Source organism: Eleutherodactylus coqui, chromosome 7, assembly GCF_035609145.1.
Source record: "Eleutherodactylus coqui strain aEleCoq1 chromosome 7, aEleCoq1.hap1, whole genome shotgun sequence".
NCBI lineage: Eukaryota > Metazoa > Chordata > Amphibia > Anura > Eleutherodactylidae > Eleutherodactylus > Eleutherodactylus coqui.
In genome coordinates this window covers 98,374,100-98,390,334 of record NC_089843.1, presented here as the reverse complement: position 1 = coordinate 98,390,334, position 16,235 = coordinate 98,374,100, and the positions used below count along the sequence as shown (strand labels likewise).

The 16,235-nt window shown below is 42.5% G+C and overlaps 1 protein-coding gene across 2 annotated transcripts; it reads left to right on the top strand.

Moving 5' to 3' along the window:
- Nucleotides 1-826: 826 nt before the first annotated feature.
- On the top strand, nt 827-8,993 carry LOC136573366 (speriolin-like). 2 transcript variants are annotated; one of them, XM_066574661.1, is made up of 10 exons: nt 827-933; nt 3,956-4,000; nt 4,335-4,370; nt 4,672-4,716; nt 4,833-4,877; nt 5,612-5,647; nt 6,033-6,077; nt 7,629-7,673; nt 8,358-8,500; nt 8,656-8,993. In XM_066574661.1, exons 1-10 carry the CDS (start codon nt 831-833, stop codon nt 8,977-8,979), a joined length of 867 nt encoding a protein of 288 aa, XP_066430758.1. In that variant the 5' UTR covers nt 827-830; the 3' UTR covers nt 8,980-8,993. The 2 variants fall into 2 exon arrangements, with proteins under 2 accessions (XP_066430758.1, XP_066430759.1); XM_066574662.1 differs by lacking the exon at nt 8,358-8,500 and having other exon boundaries at nt 8,656-8,814.
- Nucleotides 8,994-16,235: the final 7,242 nt, after the last annotated feature.

Below are 16,235 nucleotides of genomic sequence, written 5' to 3'. Positions count from 1 at the left end.
TATATTAGGCGAACACCTGATCTCGCCAGCCACTCACAGCAGGGGGGTGGTATAGGGCTTAAACGTTGCAGGGGGAAGTTGTAATGCCTTCCCTGTCTTTCAATTGGCCAGAAAAGCGCGCTAACGTCTCAGGGAAGGAAGTGAAAGTAACCAGAACACCGCATGGTGTTCGTTACGAATAACGAACATCCCGAACACCCTAATATTCGCACGAATATCAAGCTCGGACGAACGCGTTCGCTCATCTCTAGTTTCAAATGTTAGGCTGGAAGCACAAAACAAATGTGCGTCATCAATAAAATAGCAGCCGTTCCTGAAAATCCATTTCACAAATATATTTACAATGATTAACATATAGGACTCCATTCATTGCAGAGATGTCAACACTGGTAAACACGCTTGCTTTAAGAAAAGCCCCTGACAACAAATAGTGTCTGTACTCAGCTATATCTGTCAGCTTGATAGAAATAAATGGAGTTGTAGTTCGCAAGACCCCTGTTCTTGTAATCAGTAGGGGTACCAGCAATCGGAGATCCGCTGATCACCTATCCAGAGGAAACTTAGTTTCATGAACAACACCTTTACTAGGGACACCTGCCACTATAGCAACCAGACAGTCACATATGACTACCCAGCTATGCTACTACATCACAGACCTTTCTCAGAATGTTGGGTTCCTGAAAGTTCTGACAACACTGTCAGGCGCATCTCATTGTGCTATAGGCAGGCGAAGCAAGAAGATCTGCAATTTTTACCAGCATTACATCATGGACTTCGTATCCCTTGAGAGTCATCGTCTACTGAAGGAGAACGCAGACCTCCGAAAACTAATGGGCCTGCAGCAAGAAAACTGTGAACTGCGCATGGCTTTGGAATGTTACAACGAGAAGATTGTAGACCAGCCACCGTCGAGAAAATCTAAATGCACAAAGGGTAAGGCTAGGTTTATCTATGACGGTTTGACCAAATCAGATAAAAGACTGGAAAATTCAGACTTTCATTTTTAAACTCTTAGTGACACGGCCTATTTTGGCCCTAATACATGCCATTTTTTTTGGGGGGGGGGGGTATTTTCATCTCCAGATTTCAAAAGCCATATTTTTTTTTATTTTTCCATCAACATGGCCATAATAGCGCTTGCTTCTCTGTGTGGCGATCTGCAGTTTTTATTTGTACCATTTTTTGTGTATGTATAATGTATTGTGTACAGAGAAAAATGACCTCAATTTTTTTTACCAGTGTTAATCGTTAGAGATGAGCGAACGTACTCGGTAAGGGCGATTTCGCAATCGAGCACCGCAATTTTCGAGTACTTCACTACTCGGGTGAAAAGTACTCGGGGGCGCTGTGGGTGAGCGGGGGGTTGCAGAGGGGAGTGGGGGGGGAGAGGGAGAGAGAGCTCCCACCTGTTCCGCGCTGCTACCCCCCACTCCCCTCTGCAACCCTCCGCCCCACAGCGCATCCGAGTACTTTTCACCTGAGTAGCCAGGTACTCGAAAATCTCGGTGCTCGTTTGCGAAATCGCCCTTACCGAGTACGTTCGCTCATCTCTATTAATCGTACAACATAAATGACATATTACATTTTTTTCTCCGGGTCTCTACAATTAGAACACTACCAAAAGTCCATCATTTTTTAAAGGTTTTTCCACTATTGCACAATAAAAAGCCTTTTATAAAAAAGGCATTGCTGTATTTAAAACTCTAACATTTTTTAGGGGTACCATTATGGGGTACATATGGCTTTTTAAATCACTTTTATTGCATTTTTTGCAGGCAAAATGAACAAAAAAAGCATTTTTGAATCTGCTTTTCAGCTATTTTTTTTACTGTGTTTGCCATGCTGGATAAAGAGTTTGTTTAGTTTAATCCATGGTTACAGATGCGACAATGCCCAATCTGTGGGGTTCTTTTTTTACATTTTTATTTTAAAAAAAGGAAATGTGTGCAAAAAAATGTTGTTTTTTTTAAAATTTTGTCTTTATTTTAACATCCTTACAGAGGACTTGAAACTGCGATCCTATGATTGCTATAAAAATACTTTGCAGTACTTCTGTACTGCAGTGTATTATCACTAATAGTAGCGATCATAGGCCATGGCAACCCATCCATCCTCCGCGATAAAATAGCCGATGACATTACAGAGGGAACGCCTTGTCAGTATTGATTGCAGCGTATACATTTAACCCTTTCCAATCCAATTTGTATCCTGGTTTTCCTAGGGGGCTTACTCTTTTTCTGCCATTATACAACAGAGCTATATGCCTGTAAAGCCAATACTGCATGAGGTGACACGTTGGATAGGCTCCGACAGCAGAGAGGCTGGCAATATACAGTAAGAGAACCCCAATGGACGTCTTCCAACATCGGAGCTGTACAGCCTTAAATCATGATGTCTTTAGACGTCAGACAGTGGATTGGAGAGGGTTAACAGTGTGATCAGCGTTTTCACCGATGCTGCTGTTGCAGTGGGAGGCTGGCTCTCAGTCACAGCCGGCTGCCGCTGTGGATGGCCCGAGCTCAGCTTCTGAGCCCACACCATCCATAGATCGTAAGCTTACTTCCTAGGGAAGGAACTGCTTCCCAGCCAGGACATAAGTTTATGTCATATAGTGTTAAAGGGTTAAAGGGACTGTCAGCTGCCATGAGCCCCATTAACAACTTAAAAACTGGATAAAACCCTCCTGGAAAAGACGCCTTTTTAAATCAGATTTTGAACTTATGTCTCGTGTAAATTTATTTGTGAGTAACCGAGTCACCTGAGGCCTCATGTCCACGGGCATGAATGGATTCCGCGACCCTGTGTACCTGTCAGTGTCTTGAAGTTCTGTTCTGCGGATGTGTGCGGTAGTGTCGTCCGGCGCACATATGCAGTATGCAGTAGATTTTTTTTTTCAAACTCCTGCTTTTTCTGCGGAATCCATAGTCCGTCCGCAATTGATATTGGGCCGCGGATCAGACGGCTTCCATTGACTGCAAAATGGAGCACGCTGCGTTTTTTCATTCGCAGATGGAAATTGGTTTCCGCTCATGTGCATGAAAAATTATTTGTCCATAGCATGCTATGGAGGGTTATTGCTGTGGAATCCGGAGCGGAAAGCCCACTCAGGATTCTGCAGCAAAAATCCAACCGTGGACAAGAGGCCTTAAATATATTTTAACCCCCTTAGCGACATAACTAATTTTAGTCTTAAGAGCCAGTAAATCGTCCTCAGTTTTGTGTTTCATTGGTCACAACTTCTGTATTTTTTTGTCAATGTAACTGTATGAGATCATGTATTTTGCAAGGCGAGTTTTCATTTTTATAGGGCCCTATTTCGGGTGCATATACTGTATTGAATAGTACTAATGCAGAATCTGCAAGGGCTTATTCACACGGACGCATGCAGTTTTGTTCTATAAAATATGCACCATTTTCGCTGCAGTTGTATGTCCGTGTTACATGCGTTTTTTGCTGCGCATGTGTGGATTTTTACCTCCATGTTGCATCCATGTGTATTCTGTTTTTCACGTGTGAAAAAATAGCAAGAAAGTGCAAGTGATGCAAGTTTTGTCACTACAGGGTGTGCAAAAAAAGCCACACAGTGAACACGCCTGCTAATGCACGTTTGCTGCATTTTTTTTACATAACCATAAATTTTAGTGGGTGATTGTGATTACGGACCAAAATAGGGCATATTGTGATTTTTTTATTTATGTGTAACATTAAGCCTTATAAAAACACGCATCTGAATGCAGCTATTCAATTCAATAGAATGAAAATCTACCTTGTGAATGGGCCCTAATGGGGCTCTACTGTGTCCTATTTATAATACTGGCATAGCCTCATGTGGCAAAGGGGTGTTTTACCCCTTCAGGCACGGGGGTCTGGTGGTGTCTGCTACCTCTGAGGCGCCTATAGCTACGACCTTGATTTCTAACATATTAACATACCGAATTTTATTTTCGTATCTTAGAAAGAGAACATAAAGCAAAAACACCAGAACCCTGCCCAAAACCAGGTAAGTGACACCTCTGACTTCTATGCCCTAATTCAAGTCTATTACCAGTAACATTTGGAAATACGTTTTTGGAATATTCTCCAAATCTACGAGGCCCACAAACAGCCAAGCACTATACTCCAGTGCCGTATTCATAATTCTGCAGGCTTTAGAGATTACATTTCCAAGCATTCCTTATAGGTACAGTGTACATATGTAGGGTTTTTTTTGGTAATTTGTCATTTTTACACCAGGCAATGTACAGTAATCTATTCACCATTTCTCATATATTATTAAATACATTCTCTAATACAATTTGCTCAATTTTATCTGTTCTTGTATTTCCCTATTCTAGAAAAAGACAGCATGCTGGAAATTCCACCAACACCAAGTAAGTCATGTTTCCTTCACATGCTCTCAATATATGTCTCATATTACCGCATATGTAAGCCAAAGCCTCTCTTGAATGTAGTCATTGTTGCTTGGAGATCCTAGGCACTAATGCAAAATCTGTAATGGGGCTCCTAAATGCTGTATGCTATATATAATAGTGGTGTATTCTCATATGGCAGAGGGCTATATGGGCCCCTCAGGCACCGGGGTCTGGGGGTGTCTGCTACCTCTGAGCCCCCTATAGCTATGCCCTTGATTTCTAACATAGTAACATACAAAATTTTATTTTCATTTCTTAGAAAGTGAACATAAAGGCAAAACATCAGAACCCTGCCCACAACCAGGTAAGTGACTCCCCTGACCTCTACGTCTGGGTGTGGCGACTATCTCTGCAACCCCTATAGTTATTACCCTGATTTCTAACATAGTTGCATACTAAATTGTACATTTCATATCTTAGGCGGCAAAAATTACGCAAAACCATCAGATTCGCATCCACAGCCAGGTAAGTGGAATCCCTCACTGCTACGTCTTCTACATAGTCTTTTGCTAACATAGGTCTTTTTACAGCCTAACATACTATGTTCATCCAGTGTAGCCTATTATCCCTCCAATGTTGAGTGAATTCGCCATCACCACGTCCTCAGCCAGAGAGTTCTATAGTCTCACTGCTTTTACAGTAAAGTGCCCCAAACTGTACGCAATATTCCATGTGTGGTCTAGTCAGTGACTTGTAAAGAGGACGAACAATGTTCTTGTCGTGTGCCCCTAGACCTCTTTTGATGCCCCACATGATCCTATTTGCCTTGGCAGCAGCTGTCTGACACGGGTTACTCCACTGTTTACTCCAGCTAAGCTTACAACTGAAATACCCAAGTCCTTTTCCTTGTCAGTTTTGCCCAGTGGTTTCCCATTCAGTATGTAATGTTGACATGTTTTTTCCAGCCCAATTTAATACAATCTAAGAAACAATAGTGACATTTAAAAAACATTTTTGGAATACTGCATTTAGCTGACTTCTTAAAGGGGTTAGGTGCTGTATTCATAATTATGCAAGCTTTATAGCTGAAATTTCCCAATATTCCTTACAGGTACAGTGTACATATGTAGGTTTTCTGGTTCTTTGTCATCTTTACACCAAGCAATGTACAGTAATCTGTATACCATACCTATATTATTAAATATATTCTGTAATATAACTTTCTGAACCTTATCTGTTCTTATATTTTCATTATCTAGACAAAGACAGCATGCTGGATGTTAGCGCAGAATCAAGTAAGTCCTTTTTTCTCCACGTGATTTCAATCTGTTTCCTGTATTACCTCATAATTAGGCCAAAACCTCTGTCACTGAATGTTGTATCATTGTACCTTATAGATATCATCAGAAACTAAGGGACTAGATGGTATTGAGATGTTGAGTCATAATGAAGATGCTATAGATAGCTGGGAACGCCGACTTAGATCTAGAATCTGTTATAGGGGCCCCTAACTACCATGTGCCATATTTAATAGTGGTGTATGCCCATGTGGCAGAGGGGTGTTTGGGCCCCTCAGGCATCGGGGTCTGGGTGTGGCGGCTACCTCTGCACCCCCTTCTATAGCTACTAGTCTGATTTCTTAACACATTTACATACTAAACTGTATATTTCATTTCTTAGGTGATGAAAGTGGTGCAGAACCATCAGAACCCTCCCCAAAGCCAGGTAAGTGGAAGCTCTGACTGCTATGTTCTCAACATAGTCTATTACTAAAAACATAGTATTTTAGGCTGAAAAAAGACATATGTCTATTCAGTTCAGCATATTATCCCCCAATGTTGATCCAGAAGAAAGCAAAAAAACCAAAAACATATCAGGTAGATGACAATTTTCCTCATTCTATGGGAATATTATTTCCCGACTCCTAACCTGACAGTCAGAATAATCCCTGGATCACCAACTTTTCTGTAGTAATCAGTGACTATAACATGAGATATTGTTACACTCAAGAAAGACTTCCAGGCCCCTCTTGTACTGTCTAGTGATTTCACCATATCCTCAGGCAGAGAGTTCCATAGTCTCTCTGCTCTTACAGTAAAGAACTCCCATCTGTGTTGTGTAGAAACCTTCTTTCCTCTAGCCGTAGAGGATGCCCCTTGTTACAGTCACAGTTCTGGGTCTAAATAGATGAGGAAAGACATCTTTGTATTGTCCCCCGCTATATTTATACATAGTTATTGGGTCACCCATCAGCCGTCTTTTGTCTAAAGTGAATAACCCCAACTTTGATAACCTTTCTGAGTATTGTAGTCAATACATTTCATTTATTGCTTTAGTTGCCTACCTTTGTAACTGCTCAAGCTCTTATATGTTCTTCTTGAGTACTGATGCCCAAAACTGTATACAATATTCTATGTGGTCTGACCAGTGACTTGTAAAAAGGAAGAACAATGTTCTTGTCATGTGCCCTTAGATGTAACCTGTCTAGTTCTGGTTTGGAGTCTCAGCGTTGTAACCCGAGCAGACAGATAGCGTAGTCAGGATTTAGCTAGGTATCGATAACAGTTGGTATCAGTTGCAGTATGAAGGAAGCAGGCAGGTAACGTTGTCAGAGGGAAGCAGGAGAAGCTGTCCAGATGGCTGGATAGCTCAGTAGGAAAAGCTGCTGCATGGAAGACAGGAGCTCCTGTGTCCAAGCCCTGGCACTAGACCTTTTTTGATGCACCCCATGATCCTATTTGCCTTGGCCGCAGCTGTCTGGCATTGGTTGCTCTAGTTAAGCTTACCATTAACTAAAATCCCCAAGTCCTTTTCTATGTCATGTTACTCAGTGGTTTCCCATTTAGTGTGTAATAGTGACGTGTGTTTCCCTTGCCCATGTGCAGAACCTTACATTTACCAGTGCTAAACCTCATTTACCTCTTTTATGCTCAAACCTCCAACTTATCGCATCCTTTAACAACCTTCTTGTGTCCTCTCTTGTGTTAATTACTTTACATGGTTTTCTATCGTCTGCAAATATTGCTGTTTTACTATATAATTCTTCTATTGGTTCTTTAATAAATATATTAAAAAGAATAGGGCCCAAAACTGACCCCTGTGGTACCCCACTAGTAACGGTGATCCAGGTTCACTTTTTGACAGTGGCAGAGGGGTGTTTGGTACCCTCAGGCACCGGGTTCTAGGTATTGCTGCTACCTCTGCACCCCCTATAGTTACTCTCCTGATCTCTAACGTACTTGCATACTAAATTAAATTGTAAATTTCATATCTTAGGTACCAAATGTGACACAAAACCTTCACATTCCTCCCCACAGCCAGGTAAGTGAAACCTCTGACTGCTAAATCTTCAATATAGTGTATTATTAATGACAAATTAAGAATAATATTTTTGGAATACTGCATTTAGCTGACTTCTTGAAAGGGTTTGACTTAATAAACATTTATTACTTATCCAAGGACCCCCACTAATCACTAAAACAAGGTTTCTGAGTGCCATTCCTTCTCATTGCATGATTGCAGTGAAGAATAGTTTGAATGGAGTGGGGTCTAGCGTGTTTCCTACCGCTCCACTCCATGTCTCTGAGGTCAACAAAAGCCTATATACTTTAGTGCTGTATTCATAATTCTGCAAGCTTTAGGGCTAAAATTTCCCAGCATTCATTACAGGGTCATTGTATTTATGTAAGTCAAAGTCTCTGTCTATAATGTAGTATCAAAATTGCTTATAGATAAAAACTAAGGTACAGAGCTGTCTAGTTATAATAAAGATGCTAGAGACAGCTAGGAACATAGACTTAGATCTTGAACCTCTGATACACAGGACAACTATACGTCAAAATTGCTCATTTGAGTGATTCTTTGACCGATAGTTGGCTTGTGTAAAAGTTCTCTTACTCTATTTTCTAAAATATAGATGTATGGTATATGGACATATCCTCCAAATATTGTAAAATTAGTTTCAATCCAAATAATTTCCATAACCTTACAATTAAACTTTTGCAGATCCCCAAAAAATGACACACTGTCATCGAATATTTGGAGAAATGGCTTTTCGATTAGACCGCAAAATTCTGTGTGCTGTGTTCCCCAATAAACGACGTCTTTATGGATATCGTGTAGCTAATTTAAAGGAGAAGATCATACAGGTTAGAAACTTAAATTACTATTTAATTATATCCCAAATTGTAGCGCCACCACAGATGATATGGAGAATTAACCTCACTAATAAATTACTGTATTTAAGAAATTTTTTTTTTTTTTAAACCAGATAACCCCATTAAAGTATATTTCATGCTTTCAGGTGACCACATGCCAATTGACTGGCAAGGTAGATGAACGGTTAAGATCAGAGTTGAATAAACGATACTGTGACATTGTGGGTCAATTGAAGAAACTAGGCTATGACCAGAACGTTCATCCCTATTTTACTGAACATCTCGTTAACACCTATGGCATCCTGAAGGAGAGGGCGGCTGCAGAAGCTCCTGAAATGAATGATCTAGAACACCTGAGGAAGATGATAGCCAAGACCATGCACAATGAGAAATCAGAAGACATGGAAATTATCCTAAACTGTCTAGCATATCTTTCCAAGCAAGAAGGAAGCACAATATTGACTTGGTAACTGGAAACAGAACTTTCCATCTAGTTCAATAAGTGTCCAGTGATGGAATAAATGCATCTTCAACATCAAAAATAGAAACTAAAGGCTTTTTCTTTATTTGTTTTTATCTTCTTTGGTCAAGAATCTTGTCTACCTTTGGAAAAAGAGGTATTGATAGAACCTATTCTGTTCTAACGGCCTCCTTTTTTTTTAACCTTCTGCTCTTAAGGCTCCCTATACACATTACTATTTGGTCAACTGAACCCCCCCCCCCCCCAATAACAGTGGGGCCAGACAACTCAATAATGTGTTTGGGGGCTGCTTAGATTTCTCTGATCAGAGGATGTAAATGGGAAAGAAGGATTAGGGACATGAAATTTCATCACCTAATCCATCTGTTCCCTGGGAGATAAGCCGGTACCAGAGCTGTGAGGTGACAGCTTACTTCCCAATACACATGAAGACTCGGACGAACTGAAAACAGCTGGAGGACAGACATTTGTTCACCTGACAGTCGTTGAATGGATATTTTTAGATGGGCTGTATAGGATGAGTAAAATATAGCTACTTTCTTCCAAATTAGTTATCTATACCTGCCCATGGGTTCATTGTGGTATTACAGCTCGTAACCATTCACTTCTGAAGCAGGTAATGATATTGTGAATGGCACCGCCATGATAGACAGGGTCGGAGGTAGCATTTCTTTTTTTTATAAAAATAACTTTACTTAATAAACTGGTCATATACATCACTTCATGGGAGGAGGGTTTGTTTACACAGTAAGGGCAACTTCACACGGCATGGTTGCATACACAATATGTGGTGAATAGAACTAATTGATTTCAATAGGTTCATTCTCGTTTTTAGCTTTTGTGCGAGAACTCTGCGTGCACAAGAAAGAAACAGAGCATGCTCTACTTTAGTGTGCATTTGCATACAAAAGGCCCTATAGCAGTCTAAAGTATAATAATATCTCACAGGGTTAAAGGAATTTTCCCACTAAATACACTAATCACTTATCCTTAGATGAAGTCTAGGGGTCTGACCACCGGTCCCCTTGGGATCAGGAGAATGGTGGTCCTCTAGTGTCCCTAGTGCAAGGAGCGATGATGTTCATTCATGACCATTGCTTCATTTACTTCTACTTTACTGATGGAAGTAGCAGAGTGCTGAACTTCGCTATCCTTATAGAAATGGATGGAGTGTTTTCACACATGCTGCTTGCTGCTAAAGGGGGATCTACAGCATCTACAGATGTTAACGGAATGAGCTCAATAAATTACATGAATGGTACAACTGCTAGTGTGTTATTAGTTTAGTTAGATTGTGTTTGTCTGGAATTTTGACTTAGATAATTATCATCCTGTTTATTTCTATAGCACCAACATATTCTGCAGCGCTTTACAAATTGGGGGAAACATACACAAAATAGGTCATAACATCCAGTAATAAACCAGTGTGCATCTTAAACAATTGGGGTGATGGCCCTGATCACAAGAGCTTACAGGCTACAAGGAAGTATTCTCACAGGATACTATGTATGGATATAAAAAGTCCACACACCTCTGGTAAAATGCCAATATTTTAACAGGTTAAAAAATCTAACAAAGAAGAATAACTTCAGATTTCTTTTCACCTTCACTGTGACCCGTTATCTGTAAATCCATTGGAAAGCAAGCTAAAATCATTTAGGGAGGAAAAATAACAAAACTTAAATAATGTGGTGCATAAGTGTAAACACACTCTTATATTTGGGGATGTGGTGGTGTTCAGAATCAGCCAATCACATTAAGGCTGCTTCTACATGGGTGACTTTATCAACTGATTTTGTCGCAGTGCGACAAATCGCATGTACGTAGAGCCAATGCTTTTCTATGGGTTCTTCCACATGAAGACACTTCAAGACTACAAAATTGCAGCATGCTCTATACAGACGTGATTTGCTATTTTTTGTAGCCCATGTTTCCCTATGGAGCCTTCCTTTTTGTTGCATTGCATTGCACAAAAGTCTTCGCAGTTGGTGCTATAATATATATCAAATAGAACAACCCCTGTCATTTGGCACAATGTGCTGTAATATAATTTGGAAGAGGGCACACATATTGGAAGAGGGCACACAGATTTCAGCCAGACGCCAGAAACAGGCGCCAGAGGCAGAGGCAGGAGCAGGGCAGAAGGGGGACACTGGGGCGGCACAGGAGCCGGTACCGGCGCCCAGAGGCCACCAGGAGTCCGAGGGAGTGGCTGGAGGATTGCCCGCTGAAGATCCAGCGGCAGAAGCAAGAAAGCAGGTCCCGTTGCGGAGCGGCAGGAGGGCAGAGAGCGCGGAGGAGCCGTAAGTATATTATGTGTATCTTCTGTTTACTAGTGTGTCTTAGTGTGTGTGTGTGGATCTAAATGTGTGTCTGTGACTAAGTGAGGGGTATTAGACTGTATTAGAGTGTGAGTGTGTAAGTGTCTGTGTGTCTGTGTGCAAAGTGTAAGGGGACCAGGATTGAGTGATTGAGTGAGGGGGGAAAAAAAAAAAGTGTGTGAGCGGTTGCGCATAGGCAGCAGCGAGTGAGCAGTTGCGCATAGGCGGCAGTGAGTGAGCGGTTGCTCATAGTGCAGCGTGTGAGCGGTTGCGCATAGGTGGCAGCGTTTGAGTGGTTGCGCATTGGCAGCAGCGTGTGAGCAGTTGCGCATAGGCGGCTGCGTGTGAGCAGTTGCGCAGAGGCGGCAGCATGTGAGCGGAGTGTGAGCAAGTCTATCTTCACTACTTCCACAAGTAAATTGTAGATCCCCATTAGAATGAGCTCCATGCCTGACAATGCCGTCCGGTGTGCTACTTGTGCAATGTATACATTCCTTGATCAGCCGATCGAGGGTGCATACTGTTGCACAAGATGCATGCACGTCACACATTTAGAAGCCCAAATCCTGGACCTAAATGGGCAACTGGCAACACTGAGACCCGTTGACATCATGGAAAGGAGTTTGGTGCTCACTGAGCAGACGCTCGCTGGGGTAGAGGCGGGGGCGGATGATAGTACGGAAGAGCAGGGGGAGCAGGCAGCTAGCTGGGTGACAGATAGAAGGAGGTGTAGAGGGAAGAGGACCAGGAAGGCTAGTCCTGAACTGGCACAACCCAACAAGTCTGCAACGTTGGCAGATGAGGGGGGTGCCATTACAGAGCCAGCACCGCTGCAGCACGACATGCCCTCTGAACGCCAGGGAGATGACTGCTCCAGTGAGACAGGGATGGGAAGCGCAGGGCAGGCTAGACAGGTCATAGTGGTGGGGGACTCAATTAAAAGGGGGACAGATACGGCAATCTGCCATTAAGACTGAGATCGTTGAGCGGTGTGTTGTCTTCCTGGTGCTCGAGTTCAACACATCGCGGATCGGATTGACAGATTACTGGGAGGGGCTGTGAGGATCGAGCGGTCATGGTGCATGTTGGCACCAATGAACAAATTAGAGGTCAATGGAGGGCCCTCAAAAATGATTTCAGGGACTTAGGGTCCAAGCTTAGGGCGAGGACCTCCAGGGTAGTTTTCTCGGAAATACTACCTGCACCTAAGGCCACACTAGAAAGGCAGCAGGATCTTAGGGAGGTAAACAAGTGGCTCCGGAGTTGGTGTAAGAAGGAGAGATTTGGGTTCCTGGAGAACTGGGCTGACTTTGCTGTCGGCCACAGGCTCTACCGTAGGGACGGGCTGCATCTCAATGGGGAGGGTGCAACTGTGCTGGGTGAAAAGATGGCTAGAAGGCTGGAGGAGTGTTTAAACTAGGGACTGCAGGGAGGGCAAAAAGAGAAATAGGGGGGTAGTCAGTGTAGCTAGCGACCTGGGTCTAAGCAATGGGAAGGGGGGTCGAGCAGGGGATGGAGTTAGTACAGTTAGAACTGACAGATCAGCCAATAGTACCATTAGCAACAAAACGAATTTAAAGAACCAAAAAAAACAGTATAAATTGTATGACCACGAATGCAAGAAGTCTGATCGGTAAAGTGGGTGAGCTTGAAGCGAGAATGGCTGATGAAAACTATGATATAGTCAGAATAACGGAAACATGGCTTGATGATAAGTGCGATTGGGTGGCGAATTTACAGTGTTACAATCTCTTCAGAAGAGACCGTGGAAACCAGAAAGGGGGAGGGGTATGTCTATACGTTAAATCGTACTTAAAGCCGAGACTATGGGAAGATATAGGTGCAGGAGACGAACACGTGGAATCTCTGTGTGTAGAAATACAGGGAGAGAAAAATTACAAAATCCTGATAGCGGTTTTCTATAGACCACCAAAAGCAACAGAGGAAACTAAAACCTTACTACTAAGGCAGATAGAAGAGGTGTCAAACCGCAATGAAGTAATTATCATAGGGAACTTTAATTATCCAGGTATAACATGGGAGAACGAAACCTGTAAATCCCATAGGGGTGATAAGTTCTTGAGATCAATTAAAGATAACTACCTTACCCAACTTGTGCAGGAACCAACGAGAGGGAGGGCCATTCTGGACTTAGTACTAACTAACAAACCAGACCGAATAACGGGGGTACAGGTTGAGGGGCACTTGGGGAACAGTGACCACAATATAATCAACTTCCAGCTGTCATTCAATAAGAAGCCTTATCAGGGAGCAACAAACAAACTAAACTTTAGTAAAGCAAAATTTGATCAGCTCAGAACTACTATCGGTAACATTAATTGGGACAACATCCTCAAAAATATCAGTACAGAGGACAAATGGGAAAAGTTTAAAAAGATCCTAATCACCTCATGTGAGCAGTTCATACCCTTTAAAAATAAAAGAACTTCAAGTAAAAGGAAACCAATGTGGCTCGACAAGACGGTAAGGGGGGCAATAAATGAAAAAAAGAAAGTGTTCAAACTACAAAAGCAAGAAGGCAGCGAAGAAGCACTAAAATTGTACAGGGAAAAAAAACAAAATATGCAAAGACAAGATCAAAATTACAGAAAGACTAATCGCCAAAGAGAGCAAAAACAATCTGAAACTATTTTTCAACTATATTAACAGCAAAAGGATTTGCACCGAGAGCACTGTCCCTTTAACAAATAATGCAGGAGAAATCATTGAAGATGATGGAGGGAAGGCAAATCTATTAAAGGGGTTGTCCCGCGATAGCAAGTGGGGTTAAGCACTTCTGTATGGCCATAATAATGCACTTTTTAATTTACATCGTGCATTAAATATTGGCCAAACAGAAGTTATACACTTACCCCCTCCGGTGCTGGCGTCCCCGTCTCCATGGCGCCGACCAAAGCCGCCTTCTCCCTGGATTAGACGCGCTTGCGCAGTCTGCCCTCTTCTGTCCGGCTCCGGCGTGCTCGCGCCGCAGAGGTCTTCTGCGCATGTGCAGAAGACCTGTGCGGCGCGAGCACACCGGAGCGGCCCCTTCAGCGCAAGCGCGTCTAATCCAGGGAGAAGGCGGCTTTGGTCGGCGCCATGGAGACGGGGACGCCAGCACCGGAGAGGGGAAGTGTATAACTTCTGTATGGCCAATATTTAATGCACGATGTATATTACAAAGTGCATTAATATGGCCATACAGAATTGCTTAACCCCACTTGCTATCGCGGGACAACCCCTTTAAATAGTTTCTTTTCAAGCATATTCACAAACGAAAAAGAAATGCCACACGAGATGCAGGGGAATAAAATGAGCCCCTCACAAAATATCTCATACCTAACGCAGGAGGAAGTGCGGTTAAAGAAGATTAAAATCGATAAATTGCCAGGCCCAGATGGAATACACCCAAGGGTACTAAGGGAACTAAGTGATGAGATAGCTAGGCCGCTATATCTAATATTTGTGGATACTATCAAGACGGGGGTTGTAGTATTGGATTGGCGCATTGCCAACGTGGTTCCAATTTACAAAAAGGGGACCAAAAGTGAGCCTGGTAACTACAGGCCGGTAAGTCTCACTTCAGTAACGGGAAAAATATTCGAGGGGATCCTGAGAGACACCATCGATGAGTACCTTAAGGAGAACAAGGGAATAACTCCTCACCAGCATGGGTTCTTGAAGGGTCAATCGTGTCAGACCAATCTGATCAGCTTCTACAATGAAGTAAGTTCTAGGCTGGACCTAGGAGAGTCTATTGATCTTGTATATCTGGACTTCTCTAAAGCATTTGACACCGTGCCGCATAATAGGCTAATATATAAAATGAGGCAGCTCCGATTGGGTGAAAACGTGTGTATCTGGGTAAAGAATTGGCTCAGAGATAGAAAGCAGAGGGTGGTAATAAATGGTTCATACTCTGATTGGGCCACCGTCGCTAGCAGCATGCCACAGGGTTCAGTATTAGGCCCCATTCTGTTCAATATATTTATCAATGACCTGATAGAGGGGCTGCACAGCAAAATATCAATATATGCAGATGACACAAAATTATGCAATATAACCAATGCAACGGAGGACAAGGTACGGCTACAAACGGACCTAGATAAACTCGGGGCTTGGGCAGAAAAATGGCAAATGAAGTTCACTGTTGATAAATGTAAGGTTATGCACATGGGCAGCAAAAATGGATGTCACCAATATACACTAAATGGGGTGCTGCTAGGGAAAAGTGATATGGAAAAAGACCTGGGGGTACTAGTGGATTGTAGACTAAACTAAAGTAACCAATGCCAGTCAGCTGCTGCAAAAGCCAATAAAGTCTTGGGGTGCATTAAAAGAGGTATAGGGGCGAGGGACGAGAACATTATCCTCCCACTATATAAGGCACTTGTCAGGCCTCACATGGAATACTGCGTACAGTTCTGGACACCGGTGCTCAGGAAAGATGTTACAGCGCTTGAGAGGTTTCAAAGAAGGGCAACTAAACTAATACATGGAATGAAGGGACTGGAATACACAGAGAGGCTATCCAAATTGGGATTATTTACCCTGGAAAAAAGACGGCTAAGGGGGGATCAAATAACTACGTATAAGTACATGAGGGGACAATACAAGGATCTCTCCCATGATCTGTTTATACCCAGAACTGCAAAGGTAACGAGAGGGCATCCGCTACGTCTAGAGGAAAGCAGGTTTCATCACCAACACAGAAAGGGGTTCTTTACTGTAAGAGCAGTTAGACTGTGGAACTCTCTGCCTGAGGATGTGGTGATGGCAAAATCCATAGAGGAGTTTAAAAGGGGACTTGATGTCTTTCTGGAGTGGAGGGATATTATAGGATATAAATTTTAGGTTAATTGTTAATCCGGATATACAGCAGGTAGGAAATATTAGGGGGTGATCCAGGGATTAGTCTGATTGC